General features: G+C 50.1%; 1 protein-coding gene across 1 annotated transcript; it reads right to left on the reverse strand.

Annotated features, from left to right (window-relative positions):
- Nucleotides 1-87: 87 nt before the first annotated feature.
- On the reverse strand, nt 88-6178 carry Pck1 (phosphoenolpyruvate carboxykinase 1). Its single transcript, XM_041641903.1, has 10 exons — nt 6087-6178; nt 5653-5914; nt 5152-5333; nt 4372-4575; nt 3932-4119; nt 2973-3135; nt 2119-2343; nt 1902-2033; nt 1274-1369; nt 88-1141 (listed from the first exon to the last, which is right to left on the reverse strand). The coding sequence occupies exons 2-10, from the start codon at nt 5874-5876 to the stop codon at nt 687-689; spliced, it is 1869 nt and encodes a 622-aa protein (XP_041497837.1). The 5' UTR covers nt 5877-5914; nt 6087-6178; the 3' UTR covers nt 88-686.
- Nucleotides 6179-21678: the final 15500 nt, after the last annotated feature.

Here is a 21678-nt window from a genome sequence, read left to right on the forward strand (position 1 = left end):
CAGAGGAGCAGGATTAAACCCCAAGGTATTTAATCAGAGCGTTCTCCTTAGCGTTCAAGTAAAAAGAAAAAAGCAAAGCCAATGAAATTCACTTTTTCTATAAAAGTTTATTTTGCAATTTTTTCCCCGAGAAGTGGTCAGGATGCCTATTTCAATTATGTAAAGAAAAGTAAGGAAGGGCAGTGTATAAAAATAACTTAAACATACATACTAGCAACAAAGCAATACGTATCTCTAGTTACAACAGCAGATAATCTTGCCCAAGATTTTCCCAAAGGTATTAAATATTTTGTAGACAATGGGACAGACAGGCACACGTCTCACACACATAAACACACACACACACACATACACACACAGAGAGACACACATATATACAACTCAAGTATGTTTTCTGTGCATTTGCGCTAACCGCTACAGCTAAAGTGAAAACCTGGATTCCTGAGTGACCTTGAAGTGGAACCAAAACCTGCATCAATGTCAGAGCAAACTTTGGAGAGCGTGCTGTGATTTCCCCACCCACCTCATTTGCCCCTTACCTGTCCTCTGTGCTACTCCTTTGACTATTAAAGGTGCCCTTCTGATCTACTCAACCTCGTGTTAGCTATCTCAAAGCTGGGGCAGGCTGGCTTTTTCCTGACTCCCAGTGCTGGGAAGCGGTGACTCAAAAGACGCCCCAGTTAGTACTACATCTGGCTGATTCTTTGTTTCAGGGCTTGGAGTTCCCTCTGAATTTCGTAGGGGAGGTCAACATTGACTTGGTCTTCCAGGTACTTGCTGATCTCCTCCACCTCCTTCTCCCAGAACTCCTTGGAGATCCCTAGCAGCTCCTCCATGTTGACGTTCCCCAGGCCTTTCAGGTTCAGGGCGTTCTCCTTAGGAATGTAGCCGATGGGTGTGAGCTTGGCACTGTCTTCCCCTTCAATCCTGTTGAACATCCACTCCAGCACCCGAGAGTTCTCGCCGAAGCCCGGCCAGAGGAACTTGCCGTCTTTGTCCTTCCGGAACCAGTTGACGTGGAAGATCTTGGGCAGCTTGGCTGCCGGGCGCTGGGCCATGCTTAGCCAGTGAGTTAGGTATTTGCCGAAGTTGTAGCCAAAGAAGGGCCGCATAGCGAAGGGGTCGTGCATGATGACCTTGCCTGTTGCACAGAGACCACCGTTTACCTCCGACCCCATCATGCCAGATTCTCTCCCCTCTTCCCCCGTGGCAGACACCGAGAAAAGGGCTAGAATTGCCCTTCTTGGGGTCTGTGGCCAAGACTTTGACTCACCCTTGTGTTCTGCAGCAGCCGTGGCCTCTGACCTCATGGCCGCTCCTACAAACACCCCATGCTGCCAGCTGAGAGCTTCATAGACAAGGGGGACACCTGGAGCAGGAAAAAAAAAAGGTCATTAAAGACTAAGACATCCAGACTCCCTAGGACTGATGGTGCTGTGTCATTGTTCAACCAAGCAATAGCCTTCTTTCGGATGAGGAAGTTTCACTTTGTAGCCCAAGATAGCCTGGGACTTACTCTGTAGCCCTGACTAGCCCCGAACTCGCAGCAATCTTCCTGCCTCAGCCACCCAAGTGCTAGAAATGTAGGTGTGAGCCACCCTGCCTGACAAGCAGCATTTTCTGTGCAGTTAGTCTTACATCAGCAGAGACAATAAACAGGAGGTCACTAAACCCTGTCACACCAGGTCTCTCGGTGAAGCAGAGCGCTGGCCTATGCTATCTCAGATCACAGACCCAGAAAGACCTCTGAGGAGCAGAAGGCTAGCCCTAGATTTAAACTTGCTCAATTAATCTAGATATGGGAGAGGGAGATCTTTGGAACCAGTTGGGAAAAAGACTCCCTGGATTTTCTGGTATCGCCATAGCCCAGGTGCCCAGCCTGAATAGAAGATGCCTCTCACCTGCAGGTCTACGACCACCAAAAATGATGCCCTCAATGGGTACACCTTCTGGAGACTCCCAGGCAGGGTCGATGATGGGGCACTGGCCAGCTGGGGTGCAGAATCGCGAGTTGGGATGGGCACAGGGTTCATCTACAAGAGAGAGAAATCCCTTAGTGTGTGACCCAGAGGGGTTGTGCCCACAGCCTAGAGCACATGGCCTCTGGAGGGGACTCACCGTCCTGTGGCTTCCACTCCTTGTTCTTCCAGGATGTGATGGTGACACCCGGGGCCAGCGGCTCATCGATCCCTTCCCAGTAAACTCCCCCGTCGCTGGTCTCAGCCACATTGGTGAAGATGGTATTCCTCTGAATGGTCTTAATCGCATTGGGATTCGTCTTCACTGAGGTGCCAGGAGCAACTCCAAAGAAACCATTTTCTGGGTTGATAGCCCTTAAGTTGCCTGGGAAGTAGGAAACCAGAGAAGGGGGTGTGAATTGGAGCCAAGCATAGCAGAGTTCTTCACACCTTGCCAGGCTAGCTCACGGGCTAACATTTCCTATCTTTTTCTCCCGCTCCCTAAACCACGCAGCCATCCATTTTGACCTGCATACCGTGGTCAGCTCAGATGCCTGCAGCCTTCCTTCTTCCCTGCTCTTGCAGTAACCCTCCTTTTCTAGCTCTTTATCTATCTTTCGTGTGTGTATATGTGGAGGGGATGTGGTGTGAGTGTTCCAGGGCACACGTGTGAAGACCAGAGGATAACTTGCAGTGGTCAGCTGTCTCCTTCCACCATTAGGTCCTGAAAATCAAACTCAGGCCTTCGAGCTTGGCGGCAAGTGCCTTTATCCATACCACAAGCACCGCAATACCCTCCAAAGAGGCATGCAAGCAAGCAAAGAGCTTCTTGTGGCCCTCTCTATCCAGACGGTCCTCACAAAATGCCTATACAAGGCACTGCTGAGGCCTTGTTGACTCTGCCCTCAATCACTCAATGCCCAGTGCCAGTCACTTAGAAGAAGGTTACAGTGTATCTGAAGCCAACCACTCACCAAGGGTCATAACTACCATCAACCCGACCCAAAGACTCACCTTGGGCATCAAACTTCATCCAGGCAATGTCATCACCCACACATTCGACTTTCCACCCGGGGAGGGTGGGGTTCATCATGGCCAAGTTGGTCTTCCCACAGGCGCTAGGGAAGGCTGCTGCCAGATATTTCTTCTTGCCTTCAGGGTTAGTTACGCCCAGGATCTGCGGGGGTAGGGATCCACATTTAACCTCTAATCTTTGACACACGTGTGTGAAACTGTCACGAGAAAACCCATCACTCGGTATCATTGGTATGGTAAAAGGGAGAGACAAGGGGTATGTGTTTTCAATAAAAACATGGGCCTGTCTTTCAAACTATGGGAGGGTGGGAGAGGAGGGCAGGGAATTAAAAGGAAGACAGGAGAGGAGAGGGGGAGAGGGGAGAGGAGGGGAGAGGAGAGGAGAGGAGAGAAGAGGGGAGGCAAAGAGAGTGGAGAACAGGAGAGGAGAGGAGAGAAGAGAGGAGAGGGGAAGGGAGGGGAGAGGAGAGGAGAAGAGAGGCAAAGAGAGTGGAGGAGAGGAGAGGGGAGGAGAGGGGAGGGGAGGAGAGGGGAGGAGAGGGGAGGAGAGGGAAGGGGAGGAGAGGGGAGGAGAGGGGAGGGGAGGGGAGGGGAGGAGAGGAGATTGTAATACTGTTATAGTTTAAGAAATGAAGAGCTGTGGTCCCTCCTGCCCAAGGTCTGGGAACGCCCCTAGGATCTCCCCAAAGGTAGATCCTCAGATCTCTTCCTTGGGGATCAGGATAAACTGAGAAGTTGCAAAGGAATAAACCCCCAAGGCTACTGTTGCTCTGGTGTGTCTGAGCCCCTTCCAAAGAGATGGGCACTGAAGTTCTTCCAGTCAACTCGGTACCCCTGACTCTGCCCTCCAGTCCTCAGAGATTGGAGAATGTTGGCATGGCTCTTCTTTGCCACCCCAGGTCCTCCAAATGTCTGTCCAGGATCTCCTGACCACTTACCAGCATGTGTTCTGCCAACCACCCTTCCTCCTTGGCCAGCCGGCTGGCTATCCGCAGCGCGAAGCACTTCTTCCCAAGCAGCGAGTTCCCGCCATATCCGCTTCCAAAGGAGATGATCTCTCTGCGGTCCGGAAGGTGGGCGATCAGGGTTAGCTCAGGGTTGCAGGCCCAGTTATTGATCAAAGGCTCTGAAAACAAACACCACATGAGTGTATGATGTGTATTCCTGCCCAGGTCTCCAGGCTGGCCTTGAACCAGCTATGGAGTAAGGAACTTCCGATCCTCCTGAATGCTGGGATGATTGACCTGTCTCCCCATGTTCAGTTTATTTGGTGTCTGGGATCGCACTCGGGCCTCATGCATGCTAGGCAAGCATTCTACCTGCTGAACCATGTCCCCAACCCCTCCATTTACTTTTGATTTGGAAAGAATGTACTTACTTTTTAAAGGAAGAGGGCACCCCACCGAGTGGAGGCACTTGATAAACTCCCCGTCGCCCAGGGACTCCAGCACGGAGGTCCCCATCCGTGTCATGATCCGCATGCTGGCCACCACATAGGGCGAGTCTGTCAGTTCAATGCCAATTTTGGCCAGAGGCGAGCCCAGTGGTCCCATGCTAAATGGGATGACATACATGGTGCGACCTGCAGAGGCAGATGGGTGGGATTGACGCTACAGAGGCTTGCAAAACATCCTCACATCAACTTCTGAGTGGTACCCATGGCTGTGTCTTGCCCGACATCATGTGTTCTGTTGCCCACCAGACTCTGGTTTGCAAAACTTAAAATTTTCATAACCACCCCACTTGGTTGCACTAAAGCCACTTTAAATCCACACTAGTGGAAAGCATCTTATTTATTTATTTATATTTTATCTATTTGATATCACTTATTGAACCCACGGTCTTACAGGCTCTAGGCAAGCACTCTACCACTGAGCCATACCAGCATCCTGCTTTTCAGTTTTTATTTTGAGACAAAGTGTTGAGTTGCCCAGGCAGGAAGTTTGAATCTTCCTGCCTCAGTTTCTCAATGTCTGGGATGACAGGCCTGAGCCACCAGGACTAGCAGGAAGCACTTTAATAGTCCTGCATCACCACCCATGCAGTAAAACTGGCCAGTACATTTTCACATGTCCACCCTATGCAGCTCAGGCCACCCTCAGGAGCATGAACTGTGTAGTCAGGAAACTGTGAGGCTTGGGGGTTCGGGTCCACTCACCTTTCATGCACCCTGGGAACCTGGTGTTGAAAGCCTTCTCAAAGTCCTCTTCTGACATCCAGCGGCCCAGCTGGCTGACGCCAGTTTTGGGGATGGGCACAGTGTCTCTCTGCTCCTGAGTGATGATGACCGTCTTGCTTTCGATCCTGGCCACATCCCTGGGGTCAGTCAGAGCCAGCCAACTAAAAAAGTCACAGGAATTCCTTCAGCAAAGCATCCTTAGGGATGTGTCCCTCTTGCCTATGCCAGGCTCTTCCAAGGCTAGCAGGACACAAGGAGATTGTCCATGTTCCTTAAATATGGAAACCAAACCAACAGGGGCTTTTGCTAGACCATGAGCTGGCCATGGGAAAAGGGATCACCTTCCATAGTTGTCTAGAATCTATTGGCTGGCTATGGTAACCTCACAGGGTGTCTGGATTCTGGTCATTCTGCTATGGACTCCAAGAAGGTGGAACTGGGGAGCCTGAGGGCTAGAGAGTGTGGGTTGAGGGGACTCACCAGTTGTCATATTTCTTCAGCTTGCGGATGACACCCTCCTCCTGCATGTGGTCCAGCAAGCGCCCATACTCCTCCTCAGAGCCGTCACAGATGTGGATATGTTCTGGCTGGCACAGCTGGGCATTGCCTTCTACGAACTCCCTCACCGCCTTGGGCAGGCTGTCGAGGCTGCCCTGGACGACCTTGGCAGAGAAGTCCAGCCCGTTATGCAGCTGAGGAGGCATATTTGCCACTGTGTGTGAGGCAGGGATCCTGGTGTCACCTGAAACAGAGGAAGAGGCTCCTAATCACCGACTCCCACGGCTCCTCCCAGTTCCTCCTGTAGACTTTGCATGAGCTGCACGTGGCCAGGGAGCTGTGTTTGTCAGGGTGAAGAAAGTGAGTCGCCCCATCTCCCATATTTACTGAAGGGTGAGTGAAATGGCCCTACCTACCTTTCTGCCTGTAGGAAGGTCTGGATCGGAGATGGGAGGGTGTCTTGCCGGATTTCCTCTGTTGACCGAGGGTGTGTCCCAGAGGGAAGGCCGACTGTGCCTGTGACCAGCCTTCCTCGCTTTAAATACTACACACAAGGCAGGACAGCCCTGCCCCTCAGCTGTACCCGGAGGCTCGCCTCTGACGTAAGGGGCAGGCCCTTGGCTCATAGCCATGGTCAGCGAGGTTTGGAACCGACTTACCACAATAAACCCCGGGAAGATAATGATTGAACTGCAGTTGTTAATGAATGCTGGGAGGCCTCAGGCCCCTCTGTCCGCCATAGTGAATCCTTACACAACATTTGATTGACTAAACTTTGACCCTGCCTGTTGCTGATGCAAATTACAGGCCCTTTCCTTGATTGGCAGGTAGGGGTCAAGGACAGGGCTAGCTGGGGCACCTCTTGGACTCCATATGTTGTTGGCAGCACATTTTGTGTGCCAGTGACTGCTGGTTGTCAAAACACAGCAGCTCTGAGGTGTCAACCCAATGGTCAAAGGTCATGAGAAGAAAACTCCAGCTCCAAGACACTAGGCTTCTAGACAAATGTCCCGTAACAGCTGAGGTAGCTGGGGTGCGTTACCTCACTAGGTGACTGGCAGATTTTCTGGCCACCCCAGAGGGTATGGGTTGCTGCGAGCTTTATTCTGAGGGGACAATGCCTGGCACAAGAGTCACTAATGCAAACATACTGATCCCTGCTCCCAGGGTTTTATGTCATCTCATTCTTACTGCTGCCTGAGATGGAACTCTGACCCCTAGGAAACTGAGTCAGAATGATCAATTAGCAGGTCCCAGTGGCTAGTAAGAGCCAGTCTGGGCTACAGAGTACCATGGCTCCCTTGTAAAGTATCATTGTCTTTTCTAGAACCTTCTGTGTTTTCTTCGGGAAGTCCTGGGTTAGATACAATCACCCTTGGAGCTGCCTGGATACTTCTTGCAAGTCTGGGAGTCTAGGGAAAAGAAGAGGGGAGGAGGGAGCTTGGCGGTCTGCTGGGTCACACTTGAGCAGCAAGACCTTTATCACAGTGGTGAAGAATCTTCTCTGCAAGCCACAGACCTTCATTCCAATTGAACCAGTCTCGAGCTTGCTCACTGGAGTTTAGAGAGAAGTGAGTGAGAAGTCAATGAAGACAGGCTGATGGCCAGGCCCAGCTCCCCACAGCTGGCCTCAGCGGGGCTGGCAGGGGGTTGGCCCACTTCCCTGTGGGCAGTGGGGAATGGTTCCACAGGCAGCTCTGTGACTCTGCTTACTGTGAAAGGCCGTCCAGACAGAGCGCTCTTGGGCTCTGCGATACCTAGTGCCTCCTACGCCCACATCGCCACCTCTCTGGAGTTCATCCAGTGGGCTTTCAGTGTGGTACAGAAGAAGGTGTTTTCTGTCCTGGTCACTGAGACTGCTCAAGAGGGGTGGCCTCCCCCTATGCAAACTGTGTTGTGTCTAAATCCAGCCAGCACGCCTTGCTCAGTAGCTGAGAGACATCGGGTACGATGCACACCTTCTCTGATCTTTGTGGCCAAGCCCCACTCTGCTGCTAAAACTGTCGTGTGTGTGTTGGAGTCCCTGGAAGGCTAAGTTGAAAACAAAACCCGAGAGACCAGAACTGAAGTTTTGAAGCACCCTACACAAATCCAAGGGCCCTCTGCTGTGAGTCTCGTAGGAGGGACCTAGCTAGTCCAATAACAGTGGGGGAGCAAGGGTCTCCATGACCTTCTAATCAGTCTGTACCCCCACATGCATTGTGCAGGGGTGCAGTAGTACCCATCCCATTCCTTGTCAAAATGTCACAAGGCAGCTACTGGACTACAAAATGACCTGGAGCTCCATGGTCCTCTGAAAGAATTGAGAGACAAACAGGAAACGAGGCTCTACTCAGGTAAAGCTGGCTCAAGTGCCCTCATCTCCAGATGGGGATACCCTGGGGCCCTGTCTTTCCTTGTCTTTGGTGATTTCAGGTCCACAAGAGGCCTCCCTGGACAGCCCTCCTGCCCCCCCCCCCAGGGAGGAATTGTAAACCAGTTCACCTTCCTACTGCTTCATCTTGAATAGTCACAAAGGAAGCCCTAGGTACTAATGCTAGCTGCCCTGCTGGGGGTTCCCAGAGAGTCTCAGCCCGTCTTGTGTGCATGTTCAGTGTTTTGTACAGGACAAGTCGGGGTCAGGACTCCCACTGGGTGGGAGTTTCCCATGTGGTTTCTCACACAGACATGTGCAGACCCCCAGACCCCCAGACTGGGGCCCATGCTTCCTAAGGTCAGGGCACTTCTTGGTCAAGTGCACAAACAGTTGTTTCTCATTGTAAAGCTGCTTCAGAGGGAAGGGAGGAAGCCCAGACACCCAGGAACAGAGTCAGAATTATATTGCTGTATTAGTCAGGGTTCTCCAGAGTAGCTGAACTTATAGAATTATATAAATATATATATAGTGGAATATATAATCCCATATATGAATATGTATGTATATATACACACACACACACACATGAGATTCGTTCAAATGACTTACAGCTAGTCCAACAACAGCTAGCTGTGAATGGAAAGTCCAAGAATTCAGTAGTTGCTCACTCCACGAGGCAGGATGTCTCAGCTGGCCTTTGTTATATACAGGCATCCCGAAACAGCAGGTTCTAAGACCAATGGAGGAATGGGTGTGCCAATAAGTTGAGAGCAAGCCGGCAAGCAACAAAATCTTCCTCTTTCCGTTGTTCGTATATAGGCCTCCAGCAGGTGTGACCTGGATTAAAGGTGTGTCTTCCTATCTCAAGATGCAGATTTTAAAAAAGTATGTCTTCACTGGCGGTGGTGGTGCACATGTTTAACCCCAGCACTCAGGAGGCAGAGGCAGGGGGATCTCTGTGAGTTTAAGGCCAGCCTGGTTTACAGAGTCAGTTCCAAGACAGCCAAGGCTACACAGAGAAACCCTGTCTTGAAAAATCAAAATGAGAGAGAGAGAGAGAGAGAGAGAGAGAGAGAGAGAGAGAGAAAGAACAAACCCTTGCTGCCAGGTATGGTGTAATCTAGTACCCAGGAGGCAGAGGCAGGAGGATAGTAAATTTGGCCCATACAGTGGTCCCATGGAAAAAGAGGTTGCATACACTTGGCCCATCTCCATGTCCACAGCTCACATCCCGTGGGAACGTCAATGGCCGTATTTGCATCCAGACTAAGATCAATAGTGATGACACAGATGGTGGCTATGGGTTCTGAGGTCACAAGTGCCTTCCCAGATGTGTTTATCCCTGTCCCCAGCAGCCATGAGATAGGCAGATACGGCTGCCACATACATTTAAGGCGTCATTTAAACCCAAATAACCCGAACCTCCAAACCAGAGTCTGGCCCTCCTGGTGCCCCTGGCCTTCTGGGCAGGTAGGAAAGAAGTGGTTGCCTGAAAAGTGCTGGCAATGCAGCCGTCTGACCGTTTCTCCAGAGAGGCTGTCTCCAGGACTCCGGAAGTGGGTCTCAGAAAGTCCACACAGAATGGAGCAGTCAGGAAGCAGTATGAGGACCATGGTTTGGCTCTGTTGGTAGTGTGCTTGCCTAGAATACACAAAGCCCTGAGTTCAATCCCCAGCACCCCATTAATCAGACAGATGGTACACACCTGTGATCCCAGCATTTGGCAGGTGGATGCAGGAGGATTAGGCCTTCAAGGTCATCCTTGGCTACATAGTAAGTTCAAGATCAGACAGAATGACATAAGACCCTGGCCAGGTCTCACCAAAATGCAACAGTCGTATAGATAGATAGATGGGTGGTGGCCATGCACAGGCAAATCAGCAAGAGAAACACCCTGGGCTTCGTGGGGTCTCCCATTGGGGAAACCTGATGATGTGTGATTGGGACCTGCCTTGCTGAGCTTTGGCTGCCTGGGGATCAGTGAAAGAGCATCTTACCCTACGGTCCAGCCTTGGTCTTTAGAAACAACAGGAGTCAGGGCTGTGGGTTTTTTTTAAAAGGATTAATGCATCTTTATTATGTATACAACATTCTGCCTCCATGTATGCCCGCAGGCCAGAGGAGGGCGCCAGATCTCAGTACAGATGGTTGTGAGCCACCATGTGGTTGCTGGGAATTGAACTCAGGACCTCTGGAAGAACAACCAGTGCTCTTAACCACTGAGCCATCTCTCCAGCCCAGGGCTGTGGATTTGAGATGGTGCCCCCAGGGCTGGGTTATTTCACCAAACCTCCTCCAGAGTAGAGTGAAGACCCAGAAAGATGTCCCTTGAGAGTCCCTTTCACCTACAGAACCTGACTCCGCCAGTGTAACCCTCAGACTTTCTAGATCTTAGGGTGTGAAGAAATTTCACATCCAGGACATCTGCTCATCACCGGGGGTTCAAGCCCTGTCCTCCACCTCCCCAAGCAGCACCTGTCACTCTCAGACCACAACTTCCCAGGTCACCTTAGCCATGGACGGAGGGGCTCCCCCTCACCACAGGGATAGCAGGGTAAGGTGACTGCCGAGAGGTTACTCTGTCCAGAGATCTGAGCTCATAGGGACTCCTACTGGCAAAACTACGGTGACTGTGTTTCTCTAGAAGAAAGCAAGAAACAGTGTGGATCCCACACATGAGAGCCAAAGGCATCTTCTCCTTTAGATCCCTACTGCCTAGGGGCTACTGGAGGGGCACCTGGCTGGCCTCTCTGTGGAAGTTCCGGACAGCAGAAAACACTGCAGCCTGGAATCGTCACCAGGGCGATTCAGGTCATCCACCTCGACTATGTTTGTCAGGGACAAATATTTAGATGTTCTCTCTGCAGCCCGGGGAGTGGGGGTGGGGGCGCATTTGCCAGTGAGTGAATGCTGAATGAAAAAGATCACATTTCCTTGGCCCCCTCTGTTTTGAATTTCATCTCAAAAAAGGGGGGGCAGCACTTGGGAGGCAGAGGCAGGTGGATCTCTGTGAGTTCAAGGTCAGCCTGATCTACAGAGTGATTTCCAGGATGGCTAGGGCTGTTAAAGCAGTCCTGTCTCAGGAAAAGAAAGAAAGAAAGAAAGAAAGAAAGAAAGAAAGAAAGAAAGGAAAAGAAAAGAGAAGGAAGGAAAGAAAAGAGTCCTTGTAGTCCAGTCAGCCCCCCCCCCCTTTTAGTAGTTTTGAAAAAAGTTGGGGGCAGTATGATGAGACGGATCCAAAGCCTAATTTGGGGTGCAGAAGGGTCTCCAATGTCTGGCCTGGGATACCTTGAGACTGTGGTCTCCAGCCGAGAGACCCTGACCTTAAAGGGCTGTGTTATGCCACAGCCTTCCCCAAGGGTGCCCTGGCTCGTTTGTCTGCCTCTTATTACGTGTGCTTGTGCCTATGCCTGTCTGGGGGTCAGAGGACTACCTACAGGAGCCTGCTCTCTTTCCATCCTAGGGAGCCTGGGGGTTAACCTCAGGCAACCAGCCTGGGCCACAAATGTTCTAATGTTTGAAGCCTCACCAGCTCTACGTGTGTATTCTAGAACAAAGAAATAAAACATAAATAAAATCTAAAATTAAAGCAACTTACTTGGGACTCAGGAATAAGATGTGAATTTTGCAACAAAGGTGGACCCAGAAGGGGCATTAGAGGCGTGAAAATATTCAGCTGTTAAAGCCTTCTGGGATGAGATCTCTCCATTGCAGGCATTGCTGACCATGGCAAAGCAGACTCCCCAAACCCTGGCTTTGATTCTGTGGTACTGAGGGGTCAAGCCCGTGGCTTCTTATGCCTGAGAAGCACAGGCCACCTGACCCCAGTTCTGAATGATTTTGAAAAGCAAGAACTGCTCCATAGCCCAAGCCTGTCTGGAACCCACAGTCCGCCTGCCTCTGACTCCCGGGTGCAGGGACTTCAGGGTGCGCTCCACGCCTGGCCCTGTAAATTTTCTGATTGCTCCATCAGGCTGGATGGCAGGGTAGCACCCTGCCATGTCAGATGGTGAGGCTCTGGAACTCAACATCCCATGCCACCCCAGCCCATGACCAACTTGGCTCTCCAGAGCTCAATGTCACCTCTCTATGGTGCTGACAGTTGGCTAATATGGCCACTTGGGTTCAGAGGACTCTTTTTCAACTCAAGGAAAAACAGGCAGAGGGTTTCATTTTGAGGTCACCATACTCCTTGCCTTGAACCCTTGATCCTACCCTTTCAGCTTGCAGCTGAAGCAGCCCAGTTAAGATGAGGTCTACGCAGTCTGCAGAGATGAGGATCACTCAGTTAAGATGAGGGCTACACAGTCTGCAGGGACGAGGACCCTGAGACCTAGGGCAGTCTCCCCAGATCTTTAGCTCCCTCAGAAGTCTGCCCATGCCCCATTCTGCCGAATGCAGTATTGAGAGGAGCTACAAACTCCGAGGTCATTGCCATTTGTGAAAACTTGTCCCTTTATCACTGTCCCAATTTCTAATGCCACTTCTCTCTCACCTGCTTAGAGCAGCAGGACACCATGTTGTTGGAAGCTTGGGAGAGGTATGTCTTCCTGTCTCCCCAACCTGCTTTACGAGATAAGATCTCATTTTACAGGCCAGGCTAGCCTCAACTTTGCAGCTCTCCTGCTTCCATTTCCCAAGCAGTGGGACTCCAGGTATGAGCCACCACTGTCAGCTAGGGGAACATCTTTCATTTGGTGTGCACGGGCCACTGAAGGACCCTTCATGTCTGCCACCAGGCACGCAGTTTCGATAACCAGGAGACTGAAAAAGAACAAAACGAAAAGTTCAAGCCTGTGCTAATTAGCTCAGCCTCACCTTGTTCTCGCCTTCTGTTTGCCTGTTCCACACAAAGGGAAGTGGATTTTTACCTAAAATTTCCCCATTCCTAATTATTCTGAGCCTTGGTTTCCACGTGGCTTCCCTTGCAGACTCTGTATAAACCTCATTTTGCTTGGGATGCTTCTAGTTGCACACAGTCAGGACTTACACGAGAGCCATGCAATAGAGCCCCAGAAGGTCTTTTAAGAGGCTGGCTGCCTAGCTGAGACTACAGATGGTCTCAGCAGACAGACAGTGGCCCTCTGGACTCCTCCCAGGCAGCTCTCCTGATCCTCCAGCATATGATGGAGGTCTCCCTTGACTTTACAGGTATGGAGTAAGTGAATCTAGTTCCTGAAAGTTGACATCAAAGATGAGAATCAGCTGCCACTGGGAACTGTAGCAAACACACTCCCCAGGAAGCCACCCCAGTGCCAGGTAGAACATGGGCAAGAAGAATTAATTGCATAGCTACCACAAAAAACAATCCAAAGCTTTTATTCTTCAGTGAGCAAATGGATCTACTTTGGGGTGCAGTTAGCTCTGTTGGAGGATGATAATTGCTTGGGAACCAAATGCACCCCTTCCCCGAACTCCCTCGTAACCAGGCACTGTTCCCGCTTGCCTGGGGCCTGCTGCTAAGAACAAAAATCTCTTTTCTGATCCACGCTGGAAAGAACATCTAAAACTCAACAAATCAAATGCACCCTGTCAGCTCCTCTCCTGACAGGGGCAGAATTTGTGTGGCCCAAGCTGAGGGACACACGACCCAGGCTGGAGATCTGGCCACCAAATCTGGGTCAATGCTGGGGCTTGAGCCTTAGAAGTCAGAAATGTTTCCCAGTTGGATACAGAAAAAATCCGGCCCCCAGGACTGCTGTGCTCGCAGCTGGGGACTAAAGGAGACTGTTCACACGATAAACACACTCCCTATTTGTCTGGGAAACAACCAGAGTCTGACGGGAAAACATGCCAAACACGTGCCCATTCCCCGAAGCTTTGAGGAGGCAGCCACACAAGATCAACAACGGAGGAAGAGAGAAACTAACACTGTACGTGAAAAGCAGAAAAGCAGCTGCAGCTGCAGCTGCAGCAAACACAAGGTGTCTGTCTTCTCAGTTATCACGTGTTCCGAACAGCAAGGAGGACTCAGGGCTCAGGGTACCTGCAAGGTACCACCCATGCCTGATCTGGTTAGTGCTTTGCTTCTCCTGTCTTATTTTCTACAGAAAGCACGCCTGGTCCAAAGAAGCCTTGGGGCAAGAGGCCACATTCGGAACCCTTTGTCCTGCCCATGCTCACAAATCCAGGGTGCAAGACCGGAGCCCAACTTCTATTCTGGGAGGCCCCACCCCAGCTCACAGACCTGTGGCCCTCCCACCAACTCACAGGGAATCTGAAACTTCCTTTTAGATATGGGATGAAAGGATCAGCAAAATGGCTCAGTCGATGAAGTGCTTGTCACAGAAGCACGAGAACCTGACTTCAGTCCCCAGCCTCCACACAAAAGCCGGACACAGCAGCAAACACCTGTATTCTTAACACAGGAGAAGGGGACCTTTGGGGTTCAATGGTCAGCCAGTCTAACCCAGTTCACAAACTCCAGGGTTATCTGAGAGAGACTGTCCCAGCAACTAAGGTGGAATGCAGCGGAAGAAGACACCAATGCTGACTTCTGGCCTCCACATACCCATATACACACACGTATGTACACACGCATGCACAATTACATACAAACAGTACGCACAAACACATACACACCCAGCTGCAAAGCAAGGGAGATTGGATTTCCTCCACAGTGGCAAATGAAAAGATGAGGTGTTTGGTTCAAAACATTTTTATAAGCATATGCTTTTTAAGATTGATCCATCGAGCTGGGTGGCCATTTTAGTGACCCCCCCCAGCAGAATGGGCGAAGCAAGCTTCAAATCTTCCCTTTTTCATGGTTTCTTTTGATCTTGTGGGGGTGGGGAATTTTTTGTTTGGTTGGTTGGTTTTGTCTTGTTTTAGTTTGGTCTAGTCTGGTGTGGTTTGGTTCTAGGCACAGGCTCACTGTGTAGCTCTGACTAGCATGGAGTTCACTGTGTAGACCAGCCTGACCTCAAACTCTCAAGAGTTCCACGTCGCTGCCTCCCAAGTGCCGGAATTCAAGGCTTGCACCACCACACCCAGCCTTAAAAAAATATCTTTATTTTAATGTTCCACTTAATGTGTTTCTTGGGTCCATTTAGGATCTCATATTCCTGAGATTGGTTTTTTTTCAAGTTCTTTATTTTAGGTTTGATTGACACATAATAACCCCATATACTTAGAGCTGTCGTGTCCCCCCCACCACACACACACACTTAGGTGAAAGTCTCAGGCAGGCAACCTTGTGTGAGGTCCTCACAGTCCCCACTTAGAAACAGAGAGAGAGAGAGAGAGAGAGAGAGAGAGAGAGAGAGAGCACGCAGGTGCTGCAGTTCCTTCACGGGAGACCCCGTCTCAAGCACCACCTGCGAATTATTAATGATAAATTCTTTATGGGGAGGGGGAAACTTCTTGGACTATCTTTGATGTACTTTTAACAACCGGAGCCGTCTTCCTCTGGCAGCTTCTCCGAGCTGTCACATTATTTAAATGAGAGCCTAGCTGACATTTGCAGATGAATGCACTCGCTAGAAACTAAAAAGCTCTGTTCTGAGCGCAGCTTTGATGGGCGCCGTTTGGGCTTTGAAAAATAAAGGTTTGGAGCACTTTAATTTGGGAGTGACTTACCCACGGTTGAGAACAGAGGGAAAAGTTTTGTGCTTCAGGACAAACAGACGAGTGTTCCACAAGTGACATTTGCAGGGAGCGGGTGGTGGGGACGCTGTGCTCAGAATATACTTAGAATCGCTTCGTTCCTCATTGTTCGTTATGTATCTAATTATTCTAGTTACGGGCTTGTCAAAGAAAGTTTTACCTGACACGTGTTGTTCCTTAAGGGGAAAAAAAAGTACGTTGGAGTTGAAATCTGACTTTGTTCAAGGAGTTGAGGCTGCCAGGGCATGAACAGGGAGACCACAGTGTCACGGTGTAGACAGGCTGGCCACAGACCCTGATTTCACTCCATCCCACATCCCGTAGTGTCCTGGCCACGTATCGACTCATCTGAGGTCGTGTAGCCAGGCACTAGGATACAGTGGCCTCAGGTTGAGATAAAACCATCGGAAAGCAAGCTCAGAGACCGGCCAAGTGAATCCTGGCTGTCAGTGCAGTTTGAAGACACGGTTCCCCTTTATCTGATAGTGGCCTTCCCTTGGGAGCTACAGAGAGCCCAGAACTTGAAAATCAAATTCCCCTTTATGGATTGGCCTCTTCCTTAAGCCAGCCTTGTGCCCACTCAGGCCCTTTGCACTGCCCTCCCCTGTGCCTGGCTCGCCCTTCCTGGTTTCTGCCCTTTTGGCATTTCCCAGTCCTCCAACGTGCAGAACTCTGTTTTCCTGCCCGTTCGCTTCTGCTTGTTAGCTTCTTTGTATACCTTAGTTTATTTTTTTTAATTTTTATCTTTATTTTTAATCACGTGTATATGCGGGTGTGAATGTGGTTTTGTCCACATGAATAAGAGTGCCTTCAGGGGAGCTAGAGTTGTAGGCGCTGAGAGCCTTTGTGAGCGCGCTGAGAACCAAACTCTGGTCCTCTGCAACAGCAAAATCGCATGAACTCCTGAGCTGTCTCTCCAGCCACTGCTTTAAAAACCTACATTCTCTCTCTCTCTCTCTCTCTCTCTCTCTCTCTCTCTCTCTCTCTGTGTGTGTGTGTGTGTGTGTGTGTGTGTTGTACATGTGGCGGTCAGAAGACAACTTGAGGGAGTCAGTTAGTTCTTTTCTACCATGTGGGTCCCATGGATCAATCTTAGGTTGTCCGGTTTGGCGGCAAGTGCCTTTATCCGCTAAGCCACCTGGCTTCCTAGACTTTAGTGTCTTCTTCATTTGCCTGGTTTAACAACAGCACCAGCTCATGACTGCTAGTCACGCCCCCACTCCCAGGCCCAGGCCCTACCACCTGCCGGTGATTCTCGGGTTGTTAGGGAAACAACGAAGGCCCTGTGGGTAGTTCAACCCACAGACCCCTGCAGAGAGTGGACTGGCTGTAGAAAGGCTGTCCCCAGCCTTCGAGAGCCCCCCTGAAATTGCTGCACGTTTGAACCTTTTGGGGGGGGGTGCTGCCTCCAAGATGGGCAGCCTCTGTCCGTTTAGCAATGGCTATGTAGAGTCACCCCAACTCTAGCCTGCTTGAGAACAGCTCCCCCACTGGCCACCCCTAGCACCTGCACATGAGGCTGGCCTGCAGTTCATTTATATACTTGAGATTAAGTGATAATTTCTTGCTTGGCCCCACTCACTGGTCAATCATGCCAGAAGACTCCAGTCAAGAAGGAGTGTGCCGGGGTGGGGGCTGCTTAACTTCATCTTTCATAAGCCTTCGTCAGTCCCCATTCACGGGTGCCAGCTGAATGCCTTCTCTGGTCATTATTAATTAATTTATTCATTTATTCATTAAACGTTTCAGGGTAATTTACCATCTAAAAAGAGAGGTGGTAGCAGCACCATGGGCTTGTGGCGGAACTATACAACGGGAGCCTGAAGGAGCCACTTTAGAAAAAAGTTTTCAATATTAAAAGTACCAAAACAAAGAAAGAAAAAAAAAACCCACCACAATTGTGATGGTAAATTACAATATGATAGTAGGTAAGAAAGGCAATTATACATTCATCACTTGCTATGAAATGGTTATTACAATAGTGTGGCATTATAAAATTGATATGGTTATTATAAAATAATAGGGAATTTATCTTACCTTTTTTGCATTAAGAGATAATAAAATTACTCTCTGAAAACAAATTATACCTCCTTTTGTCTTCATAAAACATTAGCTAGGCCTGGACAGTACTCTAGAAACTTCCTTTGTTTTGTCAAGTATTTCTTCCCTCAGGGACTTGCCAGAAAGCTGCTGGGCCCTTCAAGCCCTTGTTTCTGGCAGGTGAGACAGACAAGCACAGAGGCCATCTTCCACTGTGCTACGCCCCCCCCCCCCCCCCGCTTGTTAATTTCCAAGGAAACATCCCTTTTTTCATTTGGTTAGAACCTCTGAGGCATGGACAGACCCTTCCAGAACAAAAATGTCCTCACCGCCCTGAGTACATCACTGTGGCCAAGGAGGACCCATGAGAGCCCAGGATTCATAGCAGGCCTGGGACAGGAAGACCTTCCTCTAGGTGTCTCTCCGTCCCTGACCCCAGAAGTGAGCTGCCATGTGAACTTGGCGTTTGTCTGAACTTGGCCTTTGCCAGTGTCTGAGCTCACCTCATTCTTGGAACACGTGGAAACACGGGCTTTGCTTGGCAGTGAGTGACAGCCCAAAGGAGCCCCTCCTAAAGAAGTGTGGAGACACAATGCCCCTTTCGAGAAGAGCACCATGAAACCCTCCCTGGAAATGAAGCCTGGGTTGGGTGTGTGAACCACCTCAGTGGCTTGGAAGCACGCCGAGGAGGAAGCCAGCAGGGCGTTGGAAGCTAGAATCACATCATGTGTATGAAATGGAGCAAGCAGTTTGCCTCAGTTTCCCTGCCTGAAACAGAGATCTAAGATCCCAGGGACTATGTGTTCTCTTTCTGAACAGGGGAATCAAGGAGACCCAGGCACACACTCCAAGCATCGCCTCAGCCCTGCACCCCAACAACACCTGCAAACTTTACCAAGTCCCCACTATTCCCAGGCCACATCAGTGCAAGCCGCTCACGGGCCCCTCCAGCCATGATCCCCCTCTCTAGAGCTCTGCTCCCAGACTGTCTGATCATGTTTCCCAAACAAAGTACACTGGCAATTTGTCTGGCGCTTAATTTCTCCTAAGACAACGTGACAGCCTCTTGAGTGCTCCCCCTCTGTGTTGGCTTTTATTCTTTCTTTCTTTATTTTTCCATCTCGCCCACTCTTCCCTGTTGCTCAGTCTCCCAACTGCATTCAACTGTCACTCTGGTATTAGCCCACTGTCTGCCTGGCAGCCCACAATTACACACTTATTTTATTACTTAGTTTCCCACCCTGAGCCGGTGAGTCATCCCTAACCTTTTGTGCTGTAACAAACTCCTCTTCTACTTTCCTTCCTCCCCGACAGCCTCCTCACCCCTTAACTTTCAGAAGTCAATGTCTGCTCAAACCCTTATCAATGAGCGAGACAGGACAGGCTTCACTGTGGTGCTGAGCCCGCGACCTTGTTTTCCACCCAAGCAATTGGTTTGAACAAATGAAGTGCTGTACTCTGGGTTTTCCAGTCCCTTGGGATCAAACAGGAATAATAAACAGGACTCAAGAAGGGCAGGAAAGTGATACATTGGTCCCACGGGCAGATCTTGGACTAAGACAAGGCAGGGCACTCCTTTCTGTAACCTGGACTTCACTACATGACTGCGTCGTCAGATTGCAGAAATGAGGCTAATGTCCAGCTCCAGACGACCGGGCGTGGGGCTCCTGGGTGTTTCCAAGTAACAATCCTAAGAGAAGCCAGAGATGCTTTTCAGTGTTTATTGCATTCAATTTATTTAGTGGGGGGGGGGGCGAGCGTATGTGGAGGTCAAACAACGATTTGTAGGAGTCACCCCCTTTTTTCACTTTATGGGTCCCAGGAATTGAACTTGGGTCTTCAGAATGGGCAGCAGGAGCCTTTCCCACCTGAGTCATCTCATTGACCGGGGTTTGTCTTTTTGAAAAGATATAAAACCCCTAAAGTTACATAAGTTCTCTGTGTGGCAGCTGACATGGAGTTGTCTCTGAAGATGCCAAGAAGGAAGACGGGACAGGGCATTTTCAAGAGGAGGGACTAAGAGCGGGAGAGACCCAGGGGTTCCTTACTAATTTTTACCTACTAATATTCACAGAAGAAAACAGACTTGGGCTAAGACTGGGACATAACCTTCAGGGTCCAGAGCCCAAGTCCTTCCCAGCATCCATGTTACCTGATGCGCCTACATACAGTTCAGGGGAGAATGCAGATCAGAGAGGGCTTTGAAGCACACGTGCATGGGGAGCAAGACAGTGAACTGCACAGCTCGCCACCCTCACAGGCGGCTCCGCCCTAGTCAGCAAGTCATCAAAGCAAACACGAAATGCCCAGCGAAGGCCTGGGCGCCCACCTGGCAGTCACAGTGCATGCAGCAGAATCTTAGGGATGAGAACTCAGGATCTAAGGCGCTCTGTGTGGGGCTGGGGAGATGACTCGGGGGACCGAGAATATGCACTGCACTTGCAGAGGACCAAGTTGGGTTCCCAGCACCCAAGTGGGGAAGGTCAACTATTGTCTGCAACTGCAGCTCCAGGGGACCCCATGTTCTCTTCTGGCCTCTGAGGGCACTGCATGTCCATGAGCCTCTCCACACACAGACACAAAGATGATTTCAAACAACAACAACACATAAATCTGAAGGTTCCCAGCTTGTGATCAGAGCATCTTGCTAGCACAATCGTCAATTTTGTCGACCCCCTGGTCACGGCTTTTCTCCCCATATCCTGTTAATGGTTCTTTGGATTTACCTTTTAAAACACACAATTCAGAGACTTCTAGTGTAATCACACAGGGGTGTGCAGACACCCCTGATCCTTCAGAACCCCTCATCGCCTCTCCCCTGCCCTCACAGTCCCATCCACACACCGTCTCTCAGCACCCCTGCAGCCCCTTGGCAGGTGCCAGTTCTCTCCAGCCTCATCCTCCTGCCCTTTATGGGGCTCCACACCAGGGGCACAGTACGATTGCTTTGTGGTATTTTGTGACTGGTATCTTTTATTTAGGTCATTGACATCTCAACATCAGGAGAATTCATGTCTGGGTGGCGTTCCGCCGTGCCGCTCTGCTATCCTTTATCTGCTCGTTAGTTAATAAGCCCTCGAGTTGTCTCCATTTGGGTGCTGATAAGAATAATGCCACTGGCCCTTCCCTCTTAACAATGTTCTGTCACTCACCTGGTTGTTGCTGCCAGCTCATGTTTGCCCTAACATCCCCTGTCTGAGTAGAAGCCCCGGCATGGACTAGTCAAGATCAAACATTGCTGAGCAATCCATCTTCCTTAGGAGCCTGGCATTCTGACTGAACCCTGACACTGTCTAAATGGCAATGGTTCGTGGCAAATGTCCCTATGACATTTCCAATTTTCTCTGTCTCTGCTTTTCTGTACGTCCTCTTGAAGGTCCTTTGGATTTCTGATTAACCAATCCATCACTTTTCATGTTCAGATCACAGGGACCCTGCAGTTTGGTTTCCACGTGAAGTATGTCTACAGTCTTTCTCTGGTCTTCACAATACCGTTATATGGAAAAAATGGTGCAGTTCTCAAGAAAAATGAAACCAAACACTAGAGAAATGGACACAGAAGCAGAAGGAAAATGCAGATCTGCCGCTGTGTCTGGCACCTTCTGGGAGAACTCATGGACAATGATCAAAACTGCTTTTAAAAATCATTTGTTAGCCGGGAGGTGGTGGCACACACCTTTAATCCCAGCACTTGGGTGGCAGAAGCAGGTGGATCTCTGTGAGTTCGAGGCCAGTCTGGCCTATAAGAGCTAGTTCCAGCACAGGCTCCAAAGCTACAGAGAAACCCTGTTTCAAAAAGCCACACACACACACACACACACACACACACACACACAAAATCATTTGTTGACCAGTAGCAAATTCACAGGTAAACAAGGCAAGGCAATTAAAATCAGATGTCTGACCAGAGAGATGGTCCAGTAGGGGAGGGTGCTTGCACCCAGCCTAAGATCCACAGAGAGGAAGGAGAGAATCACCTTCACTAAGTTGACCTTCCACCTCAAGCC

The sequence above is a fragment of the Microtus oregoni genome, unplaced genomic scaffold, assembly GCF_018167655.1.
Source record: "Microtus oregoni isolate MIOR12 unplaced genomic scaffold, Mior012 000071F_ref0000514, whole genome shotgun sequence".
NCBI lineage: Eukaryota > Metazoa > Chordata > Mammalia > Rodentia > Cricetidae > Microtus > Microtus oregoni.

What these genes read in the sequence shown, in the direction of transcription:
- Pck1 (XM_041641903.1), bottom strand. Translation starts at nt 5,876, where the DNA reads ATGCCTCCTCAGCTGCATAACGGGCTGGACTTCTCTGCCAAGGTCGTC. An exon ending in CTGAAGAAATATGACAACTG is followed by an intron (nt 5,334 to 5,652) that starts GTGAGTCCCCTC and finishes TGACTTTTTTAG; the next exon opens with TTGGCTGGCTCTGACTGACC. An exon ending in GTGCCCTCTTCCTTTAAAAA is followed by an intron (nt 4,120 to 4,371) that starts GTAAGTACATTC and finishes GTTTGTTTTCAG; the next exon opens with AGCCTTTGATCAATAACTGG.